The sequence below is a fragment of the Sander vitreus genome, chromosome 10 (assembly GCF_031162955.1).
Source record: "Sander vitreus isolate 19-12246 chromosome 10, sanVit1, whole genome shotgun sequence".
In the NCBI taxonomy this organism is placed as follows: Eukaryota; Metazoa; Chordata; class Actinopteri; order Perciformes; family Percidae; genus Sander; species Sander vitreus.
The window spans coordinates 22,130,871-22,153,287 of record NC_135864.1 but is presented as its reverse complement, the minus strand read 5'-3'; the positions used below and the strand labels follow the sequence as shown (position 1 = coordinate 22,153,287).

At 42.9% G+C, this 22,417-nt stretch overlaps 1 protein-coding gene across 5 annotated transcripts; it reads right to left on the bottom strand.

Moving 5' to 3' along the window:
* Positions 1 to 288: 288 nt before the first annotated feature.
* tnip1 (TNFAIP3 interacting protein 1) lies at positions 289 to 21,273 on the bottom strand. 5 transcript variants are annotated; one of them, XM_078260939.1, is made up of 18 exons: positions 21,165 to 21,273; positions 13,066 to 13,248; positions 12,289 to 12,432; positions 12,046 to 12,131; positions 11,770 to 11,829; positions 10,860 to 11,069; positions 9,415 to 9,509; positions 8,800 to 8,959; positions 8,448 to 8,540; positions 8,254 to 8,319; positions 6,694 to 6,825; positions 3,323 to 3,451; positions 3,101 to 3,235; positions 2,879 to 3,004; positions 2,654 to 2,737; positions 1,966 to 2,178; positions 1,627 to 1,711; positions 289 to 1,238 (listed from the first exon to the last, which is right to left on the bottom strand). In XM_078260939.1, exons 2-18 carry the CDS (start codon positions 13,211 to 13,213, stop codon positions 1,138 to 1,140), a joined length of 2,067 nt encoding a protein of 688 aa, XP_078117065.1. In that variant the 5' UTR covers positions 13,214 to 13,248; positions 21,165 to 21,273; the 3' UTR covers positions 289 to 1,137. The 5 variants fall into 5 exon arrangements, with proteins under 5 accessions (XP_078117065.1, XP_078117064.1, XP_078117067.1 ...); XM_078260938.1 differs by lacking the exon at positions 21,165 to 21,273 and adding an exon at positions 14,438 to 14,545; XM_078260941.1 differs by lacking the exon at positions 21,165 to 21,273 and adding an exon at positions 14,438 to 14,545 and having other exon boundaries at positions 1,966 to 2,088.
* Positions 21,274 to 22,417: the final 1,144 nt, after the last annotated feature.

Sequence of the window (22,417 nt, the reverse complement as noted above, 5' to 3'; positions counted from 1 at the left end):
ATATCCTGGCAGAGGTTTTTCTCTGAGGAGCGGCTGTACTGCTGCAACACTAGATCTAGGGCCTCCAAATCTTCCCCTTTCTGTTGCTTGAGCCGTACTAGTTGCACGGATTACAACTCAATAAGTAAACATGGAATGTATGAAGAGGAATACCTTCATCGCTGCTGCCTAAAGGTTTTGGTGCTGTAACTTATGGATACTCTATGTTGGGGCTAAACTGTGGGCAATAGTACAGGATGCAGTAAGATGCGTATGAATGAGTGGTCAAAATCATCAAATCAATTGTGGTCAAGTAGAAGTGTTGTGTTTAATGAGATTAGGTCCATCATCATGGGGGAAAAAAGGTTGTGTATGTACTGTGCATTGTGTATTGTGTCGGATACAAACATACAATGTCAATAGCTCCAATATATTGGGATTACACTAACAACATAGAAAGAACAGCATTACTAAAGACAATGATTTACACTTAGTCAATGCAACTATCAAAACAGCAGGTTATAAATAAATTATCAATAATCACAATCATGTTTTTGGTATGAAACCATCAAAATCCATTTCCCAAATTTTTTGTTTTTCCAACAACCACTTTTGAACAGTTACACGTATGGGACATTTCTAGAACATTGATGGTACGGAAGCAATCTTCATAAATCAATCAACATTCACATTGTAAATTCTAAGATTCAATGCACTATATATTCATTCGTTGTTGGAATGAGTATATGTTGTCTTAGTCATATTGGGGAATGGCTTCCTGTAACCCTACAAGTAAAGTAAGTGTCAAGTTGTTACACACTTGCAGAGATACAAGCACATAGGTATATTTCCTGGAGAAAAAAAAATGAACAATGTTAATTATTCTAACCCATTTAACAAATGACTTCAGTTCCTGATAAAAAAACAAAAACAAACCAACAAAAAAAAAAAAAAAATCTAAATAATATTTCATGTACATATATTCAGAATAGCGAAGTGTTTCACAAATAGCCTTATAAAACGCAAGTATAAACAACATTACAATAGGATATCTACAGTTCAGTAGGAAAATTATAGATCAAATCACACCTTGTCAACTCAAAAACAAACTGATTTCATGCTACTACTCAGACTCCATTTGGTGGGTACGGTGATGCGTTAGTGCTTTCCAGGGTCAATGTTCTGTCTGTCCCTTTTTCCAAATCCTGCTGCTGCTGCTGCTGCTGCAGCTGCTGCCGCTGCCACTGCTGCGGACTGATCTGCAGACGCACAAAGAAACAAGAGGGCATTATCTTCAAAGTCACAAACTTTGCTGCTACACACGACCTTTCATGTGAAATGAATACAGTAAACATGTAACCATTTTGTGGTGTAATCTCATGAGTCAATGAGGGTTTGCAAGAAAGGATAATGATGGCAATATTCTACATTTTTCTTATCTATAAATTTAAAATTTGTAGCCACAGACAGGGAACTCAAAGTATTGAGAGATGGACTACTACTACTACTACTACAAACACACTGTTGGTTCTGGTCTTTTCTTCATTTTACAATAAGGAAAAATACAGAGTTAGCAATGAAACCTTACAAAACCGTTATTTATAACAAACATTAAGAACAAAATGTACTTTGCTGGCTGTACCATACCTGCATTCTCTGGTGGTGGTCTTGAACTCTCTCCTACTGCTCTGGCCCCTCTCGGCTGCGGGAATGACGACTGCCAAGGAAAACCCTGACCAAAGAGAAAGCACCGCCTTAGTTGAAATCACTAAATACACCCATTCACCACAAACAGCAGCCCTCAAAGTCTTTGCCTTAACCTAACAATGGTTATTGAATGTAAGCGTGGCTAGGTTGAGCTACAGGTAGACCCAATTACAACTGCTTGTTAAGGGGAGTAGAGGTAAGAGAGAAAGTAGCCTTGTTTCCTCAGTGAACCAGAGTCACTCCAGAGACAGAGACAGAGGGGCCTTAGAGGACCCTTACCGGGGTAACAGGCTGGAAGTCTCGTACAGGGGGCGGTGCTGCGGCTGCGGCTGCGGCGCCTGCTGCATTGGGCATCCGGGGAGGGAAGTGTATGGGCCAGCCCTCAAGGCCCTGCGGTCCCACCTGCACAAAGGGACCACAGTAGGGAGGGCTCAGCGGGCCGTTCACTGAGCCTGACGTGGGGTCTGAGGTACGTCTTTCCTGCTGCTGCCCCTACGAGGGATCACAAGTACACACGTGATCCCCAATCAGTGCACGGCTGCTACTCTCAGCGAGCGCAGTGGCCCTGTCATGGCATGGGCCACTGCTAACCTTACTGCAGCTGCCTCCCACTGAGGAGTGGGACTGTTCCACCTGCTGATCCTGAATGCACTGACAAACAACCTAGCCGGGGTGAGGCTCTTGTGCTGGAGTATTATTTGTTCAGTATGAACTCATTACAGTCACCATCTATACGACTGCATTCTGTCACTAGGGGGCGCTAGTCTGCAAGATTTACAATAACTTATCCTACTGCAAGATGCATCCCGAAGGCTTGTAGAGCAACTTTCAGTGAATGCCTTGGCCCTAATCAATTACTTGAAAGCATGGCCAAAATGTCCGTATCACCTATGCAGGCTGACGGCACCATTTCATTTAACATTTGTCTGCAACACTACCAGGCTCAGAGCTGAGCTGCAGCCAGTACCTGTTTGTGATGCTGCATCTGCAGTCTCTCCAGTTTACATCTTTCCGTACGTTCTCTCTGACACTCGTTCTGTGCCTGATGAAGCTGAATAACAAACACACAATAACAAAAACAAATCCCACATTAGAGAGCACTTCAGTTATATTTGTAATTCAATGCAAGAAACAAAAACTAAAGCATAATCATGCCACATATACAGGAGAGTATGCCGTAAACACAGCTTACCTGATTGGTCAAATTAGTAATCTGACCCTGGAGTCTCTCAACTTGCCGCCTCAAGTCCTCTTTTTCCTCATTCATTCGCTCCCTGTCACTCCTCTCTTTTCTGAAGTCCTCTTCAAAGATCTTTACCTGAAGTACAAAACAATTAAAAAGCAGTTGAGGGAATATTTTTATAATTGCATGTGTAGAATACAGAATGCAATTATGTTTTGTTGCTTGTCTGACCTGTTCCTTTAGTACAGCAATTTGAGTGAGCAGTTCCTGTTTCTTCAGGTTATTGGCTGCATCGGCAAAGTTACCCTGACCAGGTGGTTGTTGGGAGGACGAAGGGGTGTGCAGGTTTAAGGCTTCCTCTAAAGCCTGAAGTAAGACAAAACCAGTATTACACAGAGGTAATGTAGCGGTGGAAGAGCTGCAGAAAGAGAGAGAGAGATGAAGTACACTCACTCTGTTGAGGCGTTGGATCTCCTTTTCCTGGTACTCCCTCTGTTTGCTGAGGGGCAGCAGCTGATCTTGCAGGTAGCGAATCTTCTGCTTCAGCTCAGTGGTCTCAGAGTTGAGGCACTCCTTCTCCCCCTGACATATACACACCCAAAACATTGAAAACGCCTTGCATAAAAGTATCCCGAAGCTGTCTTTGTCCCCCATGATTCTGTGTCCTTGGTTTTAAAGGCGACATATTATGCTTTCCGTATTTTCGGTCATATCTATGATGTGGCGGTTTTTGGGGCTGGCTGGTTACTATAGGCGCTTCATACCCGACTTTGCTGACTTGACCAGCCCCCTGACCGACCTCACCCGAAAAGGTGCCTCAGAGCCGGTTCAGTGGACGGGGCCGTGTCAACAGGCGTTTGAGAGGGTGAAGCAGACCCTCTGTGGGGGGCCGCTCCTCCACACCCCTGACTTTTCTCTCCCCTTTGTTTTACAGACAGACGCATCGGACAGAGGGGTGAGAGGTGTACTGACCCAGCAGGTGCGGGGCGTTGACAGCCCGATCCTCTGCATTAGCTGCAAGCTGTCCGAGCGGGCGGCACGGTACAGCACGGTAGAGAAGGAGCGTCTGGCGATACGGTGGGCGGTCGAGGCCCTGCGTTACTACCTGCTGGGACGCTCCTTCACCCTCTGTTCGGATCACGCCCCAGTGGCTCCACCGCATGAAGAACACAAAACGCCAGGATCACCCGGTGGTACCTGGCGTTACAGCCATTTAAATTTAAGGTGGTCCGCAGACCGGGGTCACGGATGGTTGTGGCAGACTTCCTTTCCCGCTCGCGGGGGGAGTAGGTCAGGCCGGCTGGCCCTGGCCTGTGGCTGGCGGTGGGGGTATGTGGAAGTGTGGGGAGAGAGAGTGTGGAGAGGAGGTGATGGCGCAGGCAGGGAGGGTTTGATTGTCACAGCTGTACCGAGTTGTCTAATCATGCTCTCCCTTTTAAAAGCAGTAGCGAGCCGGAGCAAAAGTAACTTTATGGCCGACTGGGAGAGAAAAGACGTGGACACTGTGTGATAAGCTGGACAGAGTGAATTCTTACCCTCGCAACCGAGATCCTCGGGCCAGGTGGGAGCGAGGGAGCTCCAGATGAACTGTGGGACAATACACTGCTGATACGGTCAATAAATAAAGAGCTGTGGAAAATATTCCTCTCCGTGTGTGTGTGTGTGTGTGTGTGCGCGTGTGTGTGTGTGTGTCTCAACAGAGGTCTGCAGCAGCACAGCTGCTACAGTTCTAATGTCAGATTTTCATGTTAAACGTGGCCAATACCTAGTTGGCCTTTTTTTAAAGCTAGTGCGGCATTAACTTTGTTGCATGTAGCTACATGCCAACGGTAGTAAAAGATGTAATCTTGGCTACCAATGTTAAATTCTCCCCAATTCCAGGTCACATTACTCTGGAAACATTTCCCATTATGTAGTATTTGGTTCAGAAGCCTCTTTTTTTGATGGTAGATAGTGCTGCTATATTCTATTACTGCCCACTGCTAACTATGGTAGCTGCATGCTAACGCCAGGGAAACCTTGGCTCCCAATGTTGTTAAATTCTCCCTAACTTCGGGTCACATTACTTTCTAAACATGTCCGGTTGGGTAGTATTTGGTTCAGAAGCCTTATTACTTTTTGATGGTAGAAAGTGCTGCTCCATTCCATTACAAACTAACGTTAGCCTACTGCTAACTATTAATTAGCTGCATGCTGACGGCAGATAGCTGTAATCTTGGTGGCCAATGTTGGTAATTTCCCCCCCAATTTTGGGTCACATTTCTGCTGGTACATGTCCGCTTGCGTAGTATTTTGTTTAGAAGCCTTTATCGGTGATTTCTCATGGTACAAAGTCCTGCTATATGCTCTGCTGCAGTTAGTCTCCAGCTGCAAGGAGTGCAAAGACGGTGGAGATTCCAGGAGACTCATACCCCGTTTACACGTACATGGTTATTTAGAAAAACTGAGACATTTCCCTTCGTTTACACGCAAAACGGAGAATTCGCCTCGGTCTAAAAACTCCGGCCAGAGTAGAGATTTTGGAAAACGTTTTCATGTAAACTGAGACAAACGGAGGTTTAGGCAGCCGACGTCACAGTATTTAACAGGAGCTCTACCGCCTGGTCAGTCCATACGAATGATGATCCTGGCTCCATCTTTGTTCAAAAGAGAAAGAGGAAGTGATTCGTTGCTGTTGTTGCTATTTTTCAAGGGGGTAAGCCTCTCCCCAGAACGCGTAGCTCCTATGGCGCCATTTTGATGCTACCAAGCCATCACCCGCCGTTAGCATTCCATTGACTGCCATTCATTTTGACGCCACTTTGACAGCGAATAACTTTATATCTGAAGTGTTTAAAGACTTTATTTGTCCAATGTTTATTTCTAAAGAAACACGACAATGTATAAAAGGCTCCATTACCTTGTACTCACGTTATGGCGTTTTTGTAAAAATAGGCTAAAGATTATGTCATAACCACGTGACTTACTGTCGCATAGAGGAATAATCGTATAGTACAGGAGAAGCTCGCAGGCAGTAGCTGTTTAAGTTGAATTACTAATGTTAACTAGCATTTTAGTTAGCAATAATTAGCCTGTGCCTAGGTTATCTCCTTACATATACCTACGCTCTCCCTCTCTGCAAGATTGGGAATGATTGAGATTTCTCTTGGCACAGCTACCAGAAGACTTACAACTTACAGACAGGTTGCTCACATCACATTTTTTCGAGCTCAGTTTGAGGCTGCGCAGTAACGCTCAGCGCTCACCGGAAAAGTGCTTCTAATATCCTTCACTGGTCTCGGTCCAGAGCAACGGAATCTGTTGGTCCAGTTTATATACCGTCTATGCTATTTTCGGGATTCTGATTGGCTAATGTGGGCTTGAGCTTCTCGTTACACTGCCACCTACAGGTTTGGCATGCTCTTGACGGCATATATACACGGGTTTGTGTAAACAAACACTTTTCTGAAAACTGACAGGTGTGCATGATGATATTTTTGAAACACGAGAGGGTGAAATGTCCGTTTATGAAAATAGCCGGCCACGTGTAAACGTAGTCTCAGAGATGCGTAAACCCGCTGACCAATCAGAGCAGACTGGGCTTTTTCAGGAGGGGGGCTTAAAGAGACAGACGCTCCAACAGAGCGTCTCAGACAGAGGGTGAATACAGTAGCACTAGCCAAGGGCAGTATAAGAAAAATAAAGTGTTTTTGAACATTAAAGCATGTAAACATGTTCTAGTACAAAACACAAAATACAAGTATGAACCTGAAAATGCTATGCAATATGTCACCTTTAAAATGTTAGACCAATTTCACCTGGGCTTTGTGTCCTTGCACTCTCACCTGTACATTTTCAATCTTGGACTTGGCCAGCAGCAGCTTCTTGTCGTAGTCGCGCTGCCTCTGCTCTCGCTCTGCCTCCAGCTCAAGCACAGTTTTCTGGGACTCAGCTAGCCGTTGTCTGAGGTCTGTGATCTGAAGGACAACGTAAACCATTTAGTTAAGGACAGCATTCACAGAGTCCACTAACCATAGTTCTAAGAGACCACACACACACACACACACACACACACTCTCTGGTTAAGATAAACATCAGCTGTTGCATGTGTTAGGATACGGCCTTAGATATGCCAGTTGTGAAATTATAAACTAAACCACAGCAACAAGGACACATTTGCAAACACACGCAGTTCCGTTTTTGTGTAAAATATGAACAAACCTAGTGACGCAAATGGATATATCTAGGGTTCTGTGGTCTAAACCCAAGGCTGCATGGTGTCCCCGTCTCAATAAAGTGTGAATGTAGGTCTGTTCATGATTGCGGGTGTGCACACGCAGAGGTGTGAGAGTACGACTGTGAACGTCTGTCTCTGTTGCCCTCTGACTGCACTACAGGAGGATGTCAGCGGGTACCAGAGAGGTGAGGGGAATTCTTACTGAGGTGTGACAGGCCTTGTGGTAAGTATGCTCAGATAGCGAGCTATTGCAAGATTGAACCTTTCCACTGGACAAGAATATAGAAAACACACACGCAGCTGCTTCACCACCAACTGATGCACACTAACATCAGAGTCCTCGGTTCTTTAAAGATATTCCCAAATTACTAAATCCCTGCTTTCTGTCATTTCACTTCTTAAAAAAATAAAACATGAATGGTAAAAGAAAGATAATTATGCATTATTCCACTGGCATAATGCAAAATGTGTTAGAGTTCTTTTTTAACTAGGGTTGCAGCGGTACACCAGTTTCACAGTATACCGTGGTAAGAAAATGTACAGTTATCATACCATGTACATTTGCTTATCTACAGGTACAGAACATTTTTTTTTTTTTATTTCCAAAAGGCAGACTTTTTACACATACTTCCTTTCAAAAATGGTTTTAATTATAAAAAAGTGCATGCCACAAAGCCCTTCTGTTTTCATTCCTTTAAGGATCATTGTAACTGATCATAATAATAATAATAATAATAAGTACAGTATAGCGCAACATTTTCTTATCCTACTGTTGCAACCCTATTTTCAACCTATGGCAACAGATAAAGAACTGTGACATACATTAATTATATTGTGCGAGGACAGTTTCATGGAAAACGCAGAATAAATACTCCCATGTACTTTTTGTACTGTTCATGTAGATGGATTTCTGTACAATTTATAAGTGCTTTGAATCTAATAAGAACCGTGGCATGCCAAAGGTCCTAAAAATGAAACCATTTAAATGATGCGATTTCATAAAAATAAATGTTTGAGGTGAGATTTTGAAATGACAAAAATGTAAATGTTTTTCAGAAGAATTTGGAGAAAATTAAGTATTAGTTCTCCTTCAGCAGCTCTACATCAGTCGAGGACACACTGATGTCTTCCCACATCCTTCACAACAGCTGGAAAGTCATTACTGTACCTTCTGTTCAAACTGTGACTTCATGGAGTTCCACTGAATGTCCCACTGCTTGTTCACCTCCAGTACCTGTAAGCAGCGACAGAAAGTGAAACAAATGACACTGAACATATAGGAAACTAAATACACAGACTTTCCCCTATGGCAAAAGAGGATGAGCAGTAAGAGCTAGAAAAAAGAAGAAAAAAAAGACTCACATCCTTTCTCTGCTTCTCCAAAAGCTTGATTTTCTTCTCATACACCTCTACATCACAAGGTTTAGTTGGGGTTTTCTCTGCAGCTTTTCCACTCTGGGGGCACACAACACATTTCCTAATCCACAACCTTCCTCCATTACTCTAATCCCACATGGTACGAGTTAATGAGCAGAGGACTTTTAAATCACTCAAGTTCATTGACAAGAACCCTGCATTGCTAAAAAGAGAAAATGGTTAAAATAAAAATGTATTCGTTATGTAAATGTCACAGATGTATTAATGTGGAGGCAAAGTGTGTCTGTACATAACAAAAAAAATAATTATTTACTATGTAATTGAATTTAAAAACTACCTTCTGCGGTGTGGTGGCCTCCATCTTGGGTCTTACAGCGGCCGATTCCTCCTTCACAGGCTCCTCTTTGGCCTCCGGAGCTTCGGTGTCAGATGGCGCTGCAGACGATGCTGATGCTGCTCCTCCCGTGACCAGCTCCTTAAGTTTCTGATTCTCCTGTCTGAATCGGCAAGAAAATGAAAATGATAGCGTTTGTGAGCAATGTCCCTTCCCAGAGTTTGTTGAAGTTTTCACACAGCTTCAGGGTGTCATTTGGGAAGAACCTACGATACCCGCTGGGCGCAATGACGCCAACAGAAAGCAGTGCAATAATTCCCCATCAAAAGTGAAAGCATTGTCACCGGTCAACATCCAGGACAAAGTCAAAGTAGTGTAGGGTTTTGTCATCCAAAACATTAATGGCGGGTTGATTCCAGTTGCATTCAAAAGGTCATGAGAAACTAAATTGTCCCACAGTTGAAAAATAAAATGAGGTGTTTGTATTATCTGAAGGAGATATCATTCATATATACATATATATACACACACATACATATATATATATATATATATATATTTTCTGCTCCAGCAGACGCAACAAAGCCCAGTCAAATGTAAAGGAGAAGGAAACATTACCTCAGCTGTTCCAAATCTCGATTCCTGATATGATGATCCTCTTCCATTTTCTTTCGAAGCTCATTGTTCTCCTGTCTGAGCTGCTCACATAGAGTCTATAAAACCAAAAAAAATTATTTTACATCTGTATGCCCACACAGAAGCAGATTCGTAAGGAAATACCTCCCACCTCTAAAGGCACAAGATATTCTTTTTAGACATATGGTCTAGAGCGGGGCAATATGGAAAAAATGTAATATCACGATATTGTTGACCAAATACCTCAATATCAATATTGCGGCAATATTGTAGGGTTGACAACTGGTGCTTACAAAAAAATATTTACAGAATTTGATTTTTGATAAATAATCATCAATGTGTATATAATAACTAAGTGGGTAAAGGCAGTTAATAGAAAAGCTAGAACAGTCTGGATTACAGTAAAGTGATGTCATTTTTTAATTTACCAGCCATTAAAACCAGGGACAGATAACACTTGTGTCATATCACGATATCCAAAATCTAAAACGATATCCAGTCTCGTATCATGATATCAATATAATATCAATATATTGCCCAGCCTTAATATGGTCCTATATTTCAGTGAAAACCATGACTTTTCTATATAGACCAAATCCCTACAAATACTGCTTTACTTTTTGTATATTAAAATTAGGCCGTAATGCGTTTCAGAAGCACCAAGTGGTGATGCACTTCCACTGGTACTGGCTACGAATCCACAATCTCCTCTTTATGCAAACATCTATGTAACAAGATGGATATTGAAAGTGTTTTTCTTCATGTCATACTGTTACTCTGCTTATGTTGTAAAGCACTTTGTAAAATTGTTTAGAAATGTGCTATAGCAATTAAGTTATTACAGTTAAAACGACAATTTGTTCAACTAAAGAAAGCTTGTGTTGTGTGCCAGTAGTAGTTGTAGTCGATTATTAAATGCCAAGCCCACACGGACTGTGTAAGACACCAAAACTACGTTTGCAGTGGGAAAATAACATTTGTCAGAAAAGAATATAATTTTGTATATGTCATTACATTAAAAACAAAATACTTTTGTCCTCTAGCTACAAATAAAATCTACCAGCAAAAGACTCCTTTCCTGAAACACAGCTCACATCTGTTACAGTTTGCAGAGATTAAGTACATTTTACTATAAAAAGTAGCCCTTAAAATGATCATATAATCATACACATATACATATCTATGAATCCGTAATGTCATTAAAGTCAATGTGTAGCATTTCATGTAAATCAGCCTGGAAATGGTTTGCAGTTAATACATTAAATTCAATTAAACATGATAAATCATTCTGTATACATGTTTCCCCACTGTATAATGCTAATTAAACAACAACTCTTAAGTGCCTATAAAGCCATGTTGGAGAACTAGCTTAAATCTAAGGAGCGTGATTTATTTCTGTCATACAGTCGTCGTGTGGCGCTGTGTACCTGTAGGAGGGAAGTCCTCTGCTCATTCTTTTGGACCTTAGAGGAAAGATGGTGAAACTCCACAGCCATGCGACCGAGGTGAGCCAACAGCTGGTTCGGGTTGGACTCCTCTGCGAATATGCTGAAGGAGCTCTCTAGTCTCTTCAGCTGGCTGGCTAGCTCGATGTTCTCCTGAGGCAGGACAGGGATTACGGCTGCCACCGACGCGGCCTGGAGATAACCACACAGGTCAGTCCTCCCGCTCAAGCCAACTCAGTTAAGAAGTATTTCAACCAGCACAAGACTGAAAGATCAAAACCCCTGCAAGAGTCATCGTGATACTATTTCTATGAAATGCAACAGCTAATTTATCTAAAGTCAAACCAGTTTATCCTGTTGGATCTAAATTTAGATCTCATAGAATATGGTTGCCTGTGGTAACACTTTGACCAAAGATATTCTGTTCCGGTGTGATACTGTGCCGAAGTAAAGCTATAGAATTTTACCACACGACACGCTAGCCAATAACAGTTTTGGCAACGTGTGCTTCAAATATACTGGCATAGTGTCCCATTAACACATCCTCTAGGATGTAGTGTGTGAATGAATCAGCAGTGTAATTCTAGTCAGTAATAATCCTGGACTTTCCCCTGGCTGACTCAGTCTGGAGCTACCAGTATTGACTTCGTTTGTGAGTCACCACCCCAAGGATATGTTCCTAATATTAAGGAAATGGATATATATTATAAAAAGCAAGGTTGAATTTATCCTAAATGAATAACGCAAAAATAATTCCTGTTTGGAGTCAGCATCAAGAGCATTGCGATATCTCAACATAACAGATAACATATCAAAATGTTTGGTCAAATTAAAGATTCTTTGGAACTACAAAAAAAATCATCATTTGCGTCACAAAAAGTCTTGTACGTACAGTCAAGGCTTCTGAAGTCTTCCCATCTACATTCACGACCTCAAACTCTGCTGACGCCTCCTGTTAAGACCAAAAAGTAGCATCATAGTACACACAGTGACTGTAATGGCATCAATGAACTTGTATATAAATAACGTAAACATCCTCCAGTTGAGAGCTGCCAGGTGTCATAGTCTCTTATAACGTCTGCATCTAATGTTATTTACAATTCTGCAATCATCATAAAGTTGTTCCTGCCTGTACCAAAAGCTCTCACTTGAAGTACAAATGACTTACATTGGGCTTCTCAGGCTGGAGGGTCTTCCCTAAACAGCTTGTTTGCTCCTCCTTCTGCTCTGCAGTGGGGTGTAAACAGGGTCTACCTGAAATAAGCCATACCAAAACCAAGGTTAATGCAAGTTTCAGTAAAGAACAACAGCATGCCGTTTGATTGCAACACTGTCCAGAGCAATAATCCACAAATATGAAAATATGTCTACAAGTTTAATTCACAATTACCATTGAGTATGTGAGACCTACTTTGTGTTTCAGCATGAATGTGTCCTCCCATACACAGACTGGCGGCAAAGCTGGAGGACTTAAGGGCCTCGTTGTCTCTCACAAGTTCCTCCACTCGCTGCCGAAGCCTTGATGCCTCTGATTGAGACTCTTCCAGCAAATCACCTGCAAGTTTCAGAGAGATCTTGTCTCTGTCCAGCAGCTCTCTCTTTGAATTCCACTTGATCTAAACTTAATTCTTTCAACAAACACTAGCCAAGACTAGATCTATCAGCATGAGCAGTCATCAAATGTGATATGGTAGAAGTATAGTGAGAAATTACGTGCAACAGCACTCCTTTGGTGAGTCACAAAAGGAGCTATCAGGCCGTTCACCTCGCATGCAAGCTTTTCAACAAACTACCAATGAAGATCATCAGGTTGAACTACATTCCACATCATTTGGGGCACGGCAGTTTCCCTCCTGCATTTGCAAATTTTGACTGGAAATTCAGTCATGTAATCTGTTATGGAAGGCGTCTTTGTGGGTGTATCAAGTTAAATTCAAAATCACGATTAATTTAGTGCTGCTACAAAATGCAAGCTAGACACTGTTTCTGTTATATACTTAAGTTACAATCAAAAATTGAATGCCACATATACACACACACTTTATATTATACTACTTTATTGATCCCTGAGGGGAAATTCAATTATTTCACTCTATACACATGCATTAAATGAAGAGATGTCAGAGCTAGGGGGCTGCCCATGGATAGTGCCCCATGCAGCCCTCCATCCACAGCTTTAGGAACCTACCTAAACTCTTAAGTCCCTTCATTCGCTCCCGCAGTATACTGTTCTCCTCCAGTAACTGTCGATAGCTGCTTCCCCCTCCGGCCTCCTCCCTGGCCCTGACCTCACTCCCACCTGGATCATAAATGCGATATGGGCCTTTCCCTTCCATTGCCGTCGCTCACTTCCTAGACATGGTCCTCTGAACTGTGGAAAGAAGAGAAAAACTGTTATTTTGAGCTTAATTAAAAACAAAGCGCCAGAAACTACTCAGCGGAAGATAACAGATTTTTTTTAAATGCAAGGGTAGCTGACAAAAAAAGTGGGGAAAAGTGCTGATAGTAACACCTTTAAATATAGAGGACTGAGGACTTGTGGTCCTCCACCCTTTGTAATAAGAGAAGCAACTTTAGCATTGAAAACAAATCACATTTGAATCCTAAGTTAAACGTGTACTGCTTATAGAGGCCATTTGAAAGTATAGTAGGTACAGCATGAGAGCAAACAGCAAATGTCGACACCCAACTGTTTATGCTGAGGAAGGAACCAGTTGAACTGAAACATAAGCTGTAACGTTACAGTAGGAGAGAAAATAACCTAAACATTAAGTTACCTCTTGGTTCTCATAGTCCTAACGTTACAATAAAAAATCCCCTTAAACCACAATTTATGGTGTAGCAATATTACAACCAACAATAACAAATTACACCATAACAAATTATGTGCCCTTTACTTTTGATCGCAAATTAAATAAATACCACCCACTCAGACATGCTACTGTATGTAACGTAACGTTACTGTGAGTTACCCAGCTAGAAAATAAAAAATCTTTGCTGCCCTTGTGTCAGTTTATAATTTAATGTTATAGCAGGACGAATAAACTATCGGGGAAGCCTGGTGAAGAAATAAAAGACCAACCGACAGCAGAGAGGACAAAAGCAGCAACAATACACCCGTGACGTTAGATCTAACCCTGCCAGAGTGAAACATATGGCAAGAATGTGCTAATGTTAGTAATAGCTAAATATGACAACTACAACCTTCATATCCGAAAGTAAAAAGGACAAAAGCAGAGAAAAATATACTAAATGTTACGTAAATTCCGCTAACAAACATATACACAATAGACGAGAGTGAACTACAGCACAATCTAGCAAATGATAGCTACCTTGATTGGCTGAAGAAGGCTAATATTAGTTTTCGCTGTTGTCATGCAAATTGCTAGCAACATCTTCGTTAGCTCTCGGCTAGCTAACACTAGATGACAGTGCGGGACAGGAAGCCGCTAGCTCTTCTTTTTTTTACCCACTACAGATTTTATCGATGCAGTAAGTCAGTCGGAAAGCGGAGTTTAATGACAAACAAAAGAACAAAGAGGTGTCTTTTGTCTGGATACCTTTCAGCTCGCAGTGGCCTCGTCTCTCTGCCCAGACATCTATTGCGGAAGTGGTCTACTGGTCTATGCTGTAACCCGGGAATTTCCACCTCGTTTGATGTAAACAGCGATTGATTGACAGCCCGGCAGACCAATCAGGGCACAGTTCTCTGTCAGCGGGGCACCAACAGGAACCATTGACCGTAATGTAAACAATGGAGCAAAATGCTTCACATAATCATATTTCACGGTAGAGATTTTACTAGAATAACACAGAATGCACTTTTAAATATGTAAATGACTATTCATATATAGCAAGAACGGTTCATATGGCACGAGCGTGAGTAAAACTGATCATCAAAACAAGCCTGATGTTTCTCTTGAGTCGTAATGATTTTAATAAAACAACTTCTTACTCTTCTTTTTACTTCTGGAAACTCACCCCTACACCCCCATGGTGCAGGGACAAACCCGACCATTTTCACAGAATAACTTTTTTCTTCATTGATAAATTTAGAGAAGGGGCTGGTGGGGGTTTCTGTGATTGCATCACACATTTCCTCTGAACTAGTAGGCCTACTTCAAGTTACACTTAGTTTAAGTCCACACAAGAAATATTTGGTATGAAAGATGCTGTGAGATTTATACAGTAATGTCCATATTGTGATTTGGGCAACACATTATTATTTTCATTATTGATTAATCTGATGATTATTTTTCTTGATCAATTAATTGTTCAGTCTATAACATATAAAACAAAAACAGTAAAAAAAAAAATTTAAATTTAAAAAAAATGACCATGAAGCTAAAATTGACGTTTTTAAACTGAATGCTTTGTCCAAAAAAGTCTGAAACCTAAAGGCACTCCGATTACTATCAAAACAATAATACACTATACACAGCAATACACTAAATATTCATATTTAAGGATTAAAAAATGATGCTAAACAATTAATCCATTATCAAAATAGTTACTTATTAGTTTTCCGTCAATCGACTAATTGATTAATTAACTAATCATTTCAGCTTTGACTCCATCCATCCATCCATCCATCTTCATCCGCTTATCTGGGGTCGGGTCGCGGGGGTAGCAGCTCCAGCAGGGGACCCCAAACTTCCCTTTCCCGGGCCACATTAACCAGCTCCGACTGGGGGATCCCGAGGCGTTCCCAGGCCAGGTTAGAGATATAATCCCTCCACCTAGTCCTGGGTCTCCCCCAAGGCTTCCTCCCAGCTGGACGTGCCTGGAACACCTCCCTAGGGAGGCGCCCAGGGGGCATCCTTACCAGATGCCCGAACCACCTCAACTGGCTCCTTTCGACGCAAAGGAGCAGCGGCTCTACTCCGAGCTCCTCACGGATAACTGAGCTTCTCACCCTATCTCTAAGGGAGACGCCAGCTACCCTCCTGAGGAAACCCATTTCGGCCGCTTGTACCCTGGATCTTGTTCTTTCGGTCATGACCAGCCTTCATGACCATAGGTGAGGGTAGGAACAAAAACTGACCGGTAGATTGAGAGCTTTGCCTTCTGGCTCAGCTCTCTTTTCGTCACAACGGTGCGATAAATTGAATGTAATACCGCACCTGCTGTGCCGATTCTCCGACCAATCTCCCGCTCCATTGTCCCCTCACTCGCGAACAAGACCCCAAGGTACTTGAACTCCTTCACTTGGGGTAAGGACTCATTCCCTACCTGGAGAAGGCACTCCATCGGTTTCCTGCTGAGAACCATGGCCTCCGATTTAGAGGTGCTGATCCTCATCCCAGCCGCTTCACACTCGGCTGCGAACCGATCCAGTGAGTGCTGAAGGTCACAGGCCGATGATGCCATCAGGACCACATCATCTGCAAAAAGCAGCAATGAGATCCCCAGACCACCGAACTGCAACCCCTCTCCACCCCGACTACGCCTCGATATCCTGTCCATAAATACTACAAACAGGATTGGTGACAAAGCGGCAGCCCTGGCGGAGGCCAACTCTCACCTGAAACGAGTCCGACTTACTGCCGAGAACCCGGACACAGCTCTCGCTTTGGTCGTACAGAGATTGGATGGCCCTGAGAAGGGACCCTCACCCCGTACTCCCGCAGCACCTCCCACAGTATCTCCCCGGGGCACCCGGTCATACGCCTTCTCCAGATCCACAAAACACATGTAGACTGGTTGGGCATACTCCCAGGCTCCCTCCAGGATCCTTGCGAGAGTAAAGATCTGGTCCGTTGTTCCACGACCAGGACGGAATCCACATTGTTCCTCTTCAACCTGAGATTCGACTATCGACCGAACCCTCCTTTCCAGCACCTTGGAGTAGACTTTACCGGGAGGCTGAGAAGTGTGATACCCCTGTAATTGGCACACACCCTCTGGTCCCCCTTTTTAAAAAGGGGAACCACCACCCCGGTCTGCCACTCCTTAGGCACCGTCCCCAGACTTCCACGCAATGTTGAAGAGGCGTGTCAACCAAGACAACCCCTCCACACCCAGAGCTTTAAGCATTTCTGGACGGATCTCATCAATTCCTGGGGCTTTGCCACTGTGGAGTTGTTTAACTACCTCAGCAGCCTCCACCAGGGAAATTGATGCCAATCCCCCCTCATCCTCCAGCTCTGCCTCTACCATAGAGGGCGTATTAGTCGGATTTAGGAGTTCCTCAAAGTGCTCCTTCCACCGCTCCCTATTACCTCCTCAGTTGAGGTCAACAGCGTCCCATCCTTACTGTACACAGCTTGGATGGTTCCCCGCTTCCCCCCTCCTGAGGTGGCGAACGGTTTTCCAGAAGTACCTTGGTGCCGACCGAAAGTCCTTCTCCATGTCTTCTCCTAACTTCTCCCACACACGCTGCTTTGCCTCTTTCACGGCAGAGGCTGCAGCCCTTCGGGACCTTCGGTACCTTACAACTGCCTCCAGAGTCGTCTGGGATAACATATCCCGGAAAGACTCCTTCTTCAGTCGGACGGCTTCCCTGACCACCAGTGTCCACCACGGTGTTTGTGGGTTACCGCCCCTTGAGGCACCCAAGACCCTAAGACCACAGCTCCTCACCGCAGCTTCAGCAATGGAAACTTTGAACATTGTCCACTCGGGTTCAATGCCCCCAGCCTCCACAGGGATGCATGAAAAAGCTCCGCCGGAGGTGTGAGTTGAAAGTCTGTCGGACAGGGGCCTCCTCCAGACGTTCCCAATTTACCCCGCACTACCCGTTTGGGCTTACCAGGTCTGTCCAGAGTCTTCCCCCACCCCCTGACCCAACTCACCACCAGATGGTGATCGGTTGACAGCTCCGCCCTCTCTTCACCCGAGTGTCCAAAACATATGGCCTCAGATCAGATGAAACGATTATAAAATCGATCATTGACCTTTGGCCTAGGGTGCTCTGGTACCAAGTACACTTATGAGCATCCCTATGTTCGAACATGGTGTTCAGTTATAGACAATCCATGACTAGCACAGAAGTCCAACAACAAACAACCACTCTGGTTTAGATCAGGGAGGCCGTTCCTCCCAATCACGCTCTCCATGTGTCTCCATCATTACCCACGTGCGCGTTGAAGTCCCCCCCAGCAGAACTATGGAGTCCCCGACTGCAGCCCCATGCAGGACTCCACTCAAGGCCTCCAAGAAGGCCGAATACTCGGAACTCTTGTTTGGCGCATATGCACAAACAACAGTCAGAGTTTTCCCCCCCACAACCCGCAGGCGTAGGGAGGCGACCCTCTCGTCCCACCGGGTTAAACTCCAACGTAGCGGAGCTCAGCCGGGGGCTTGTGAGTATCCCCACACCCGCCCGGCGCCTCACACCCTGGGCAACTCCGGAGAAGAAAAGAGTCCAACCCCTATCCAGGAGTATGGTTCCAGAACCAAGACTGTGCGTAGAGGAAAGCCCCACCAGATCTAACCGGTAGCGCTCCACCTCCCCGCACAAGGCCCGAGGCCCCTGACCTTCACTGCCACCCATGTGGCAGCGCACCCGACCCCAGCGGTTCCTCCCACAGGTGGTGGGCCCATGGGATGGAGGGATGTCCGCCACGTAGCTTTTTCAGGCTGTGCCCGACCGGGCTCCGTGGCAAACCCGGCCACCAGATGCTCGCTGATGAGCCCTCCATCTGGGCCTGGCTCCAGACGGGGGCCCCGGGCTTCCTCCGGGCAGGGTCACTTCATCCCTTCTTCGATTTTTCATAGGATTTTTGAACCATTCTTTGTCTGGCCCCTCACCTGAGACCACTTTGCCTTGGGAGACCCTACCAGGAGCACAAAGCTCCAGACAACACAGCCCTCAGGTTCATAGGGACACACAAACCTCTCCACCACGATAAGGTGATGGTTCCCATATTGACTGTGATACGTTAATATTACATGGGATTTTGGTTACTTTAAAATAAACCACAATGGGTGCCTGGCTAGCTCACCTGGTAGAGCAGGTGCCCATAAATAGAGATTTACTCCTCGACACAGTGACCGCGGGTTTGACTCCACCCTTTGCTGCATCTCATACCTCCTCTCTCTCCCCTTTCATGTCTTCAGCTGTCCTATATAAATAAAGGCCTACAATGCCCCCCAAAAAATCTTAAAAACACAATTAAGTTCAAATGTCTCATTTTCCTGGTCTTGAAGTCAAATGTAATATTTTTTGTCAGTCACAGGTTAGTCTCAGGTTAGGACACGTTTGTTGAGGGGCCCTGTGCCACAGTGCCACAGTTGTCAGAACTTAGTTTCAGGCTCCTGACTGACCAAACATGAATGATTTAGAGCAATGGTGACATCTTGTGGGAATAAACAAACAGGTAATCTGCGGTCATATTTACAAAGATCATTATTCTTAACTGGATGCACAAACTATTTCTGATGCGATTAATCTAATGACTGCACACAATTAGACTAATCCATACAAGGGTACTTAGTAATTCCAACTCAGTAGTGCATGTTTTTAAAGCTCTCTAATGGGTCAAATTTATTAATTTAACTACCAAAAAGTCTTGAATGAATGAATCACAAGTAAAAACATACTGCTACGTGTCCACAAAGACAATTAGGATAAACACCCTCCATAAGGATTTCAAAGCATCAGCATTGAAGGTCTTATCGGGAAGAATGCTGTGTAGACAGGAAACACCCAGTTTCCAAATTATGTTACACTAAACATGACATGATTTATGATGAATTAATCTAAACTAATCTGAATCACACCCTTGTTTTTCTCTTTATTTGCCCACCCTTATTACTTTCTGTAGGGCAAAAAAGTACTAAAACTGAGGTACAGCTAATGTTAAAACTCCTGTGATAGAGAAATAGCTTATATAATTAAATGAAATAGCTTATGTTACCTTCCACAGTTAATCATTTAAAATAGGATTTAATATACTACTACTGTGCTCACTAAAATTGTAAATAAAGAGTATAAGTGAATTAGTGAGAATACAAGAAAGTGGGTCGACAGCCTGTAATGTGTGTATGCTGTAATGTGTGTGCTTTAATAACATTTATGAATTCCTTTTCATAAATAACAATGCAGCTTAAACTGCTTTAGATTCAATTGAAGATTCCCCTGCGTGCAATTAAAACCACATTGTAGACCATATAGTATGTAGAACAGCAGTGACAACACTGCTATCATGTGATAATGTGTTCCCAAAAGAGTTATCAGCTCGCAACAGGAAAAAACAAAACATTCGGTTCACACAGCGTGCCAACAAACCAAACACCTTATCCTTGTTTATAGGTGCACAATGTTCCAATCTCAGGCTGCTGAAATAATAAACAGGCCTGCCAGCACAAAAACAAAAGCCAGAGGATATAGGAAATCAATGTCCCATATCATTTAGTCCTCCTGGGTAACAGACTTTGTTTCCTCCTCCCATCTACTTTTTCCAAACTATTTTAAAGCATTTTCTTTATTGCACAAAGACAGAAGAGTGCACAGATGACATGTGAGAAGGGGTAATCATCAGATTGAAGTCCACAGTGTCACAAGTACAGAGTATGCACCCCACCCTGCTGAGACACAAGGACAGTCCAGTCTCCCATCTCCTTACAGCAGAAATCAGCAGCTGATAGTCATTAGCTCTGTGCTGCTTAATACAAAATGTCCTTTTGTTAGCCGACTAGTGACTAACGCTGTCCTCTCGAGGCCTTGAACCAGGGACATCCTCGCTGAAGAGTCTCTATCACTATGCCAAAAATGTGGACAACATTTAGATATGCCTCAATGTTAACTCTAACAGGCTCTTCATATCACTTTCTATTTTACAGTAACTCTAGACTTTAACAAAAAAAACAGTGTGACAGATTGCCAAATACATTTCTCTCAGGCTTATGTATAAATAAAAATAAAATGTATTCATTATCATTATTATTTTTAAGCTAGATTTTTTATTTTACTTTATTCTTAACATGGATTTAGCAACATGTCCATATTTATGTTGTAGTTCATTTTCAAAATCACATTTACCACATTTTAGAGTATTTGCTTAGGCAAGCAATACAGTACCCCCTAAGACAGAAAATACCATACAAATATAGCTTATGGCATTTTTTTCTGGCATGTAGGGCAGAAATCAATCTTTTCATTATATAACGTTTTACTCCCATGTAATGTTCTAACACAGAACAACACCACTTGTTTCAGTGACAACATAAAGTTATTCAACCTGCCCTGAATAAACAATGATGACAAATGACAAAAAATGATTATATATCTAATATGCTCCGTTACTGCACCTAAAATGTTAAAACAAATAAACAACAACTCACCCACACATTCAGCTTGTGTCAGAGAGAGGCACTTTTTAAGGAAACTGGTGAATGGGGGGGAAGCAATTTCAGTGAGACTTGGGGAATTCCCATAACCCAGTAAAATGGCCTGATGCTGTAGCTAAAAGCCTGAACACAACCTGGTGTTTGTCCAACTGTGTGGCCCGCCTTTATTCAGTAACACACACACACACACACACACACACACACACACACACACACACACACACACACACAAACTGAATGCATTTAATGAATCTTTGTACAGGTGCTTGCTGCACGTACGCCATGCTGCATACATTCATTAATGCATGTCAACAAAACTGAATGAATAGACAAGGCCACAAACACATCACATCATGATGCCACTATAATCTTGGAGACTGTAGATAAAAAAAAGTCCAAGCCCAAAGCAACAAACCAAAACTCTCTTAGAAGATGTAACAGCTTTGAAATATGTAAATTTCAATCTACCTGCTGTGCAAGCTGTTCTGAACAACACCACAGTACAAACTTCCCCCAGCTGTCAAAAGGGAAATTCAAAATTGTATATTTTGACATTGGCTGCATTTAACAATGTGCTATTGAAGTGATCTTTTAATCTCACTAATTATCATCAAATAGAGCAATTTCAGGTTGGGTGTGCCATTAAAACCAGAGTGTGAATTACTGCTGCAGACTCTATTTGTTGCCTTGGTTTTTTTGGCGTACTGCAGGGGATTTCCTCGCCACATACGTCTTTTTTCTTCTTTCCTCTTTTAACTCAAAGATGGCCTGACAGCAGCTGCACTCACACATACGCAATGAACTGAGACATTGACAAGAACAGAGACAACTGTCTTGTACTTTTAGTTTACTGCACTTTCAAGTAAACAAGTCCAACTGAGACACATGAAATGAAGTGTTGAGTGTAAACTACTTTTTTTCTTTTGCTCATTTAAATGTGTAGTCAGGTAGCCAAGGAAGTCACGCTATACTTCTACAGTGTGTTTGAAAGGGCTAACAAGAGCCTGATTTGTTCAGAATTAGGCCTATCAACTTTAGCTGCTATCAGAATATCAGTTTGAATGAATTATTATTCTGTAAATACCACCCTTTATTTCACATAGTTAACCTTTATGAACAACAATAACATATGGGTATTTTTGAGTTTGTTAAGCAGAAGAGGCATTGAATTAGAGTGGGAGTATCCTGATGTTAAATATTCTAGTTCTCATTCTGCTCAGCCCATTGCTGTTGCCAGTATCAACACA

What these genes read in the sequence shown, in the direction of transcription:
- tnip1 (XM_078260939.1), bottom strand. Translation starts at nt 13,213, where the DNA reads ATGGAAGGGAAAGGCCCATATCGCATTTATGATCCAGGTGGGAGTGAG. An exon ending in CGAGATTTGGAACAGCTGAG is followed by an intron (nt 8,960 to 9,414) that starts GTAATGTTTCCT and finishes TTGCCGATTCAG; the next exon opens with ACAGGAGAATCAGAAACTTA. An exon ending in AGATCCAACGCCTCAACAGA is followed by an intron (nt 3,236 to 3,322) that starts GTGAGTGTACTT and finishes GTCTTACTTCAG; the next exon opens with GCTTTAGAGGAAGCCTTAAA.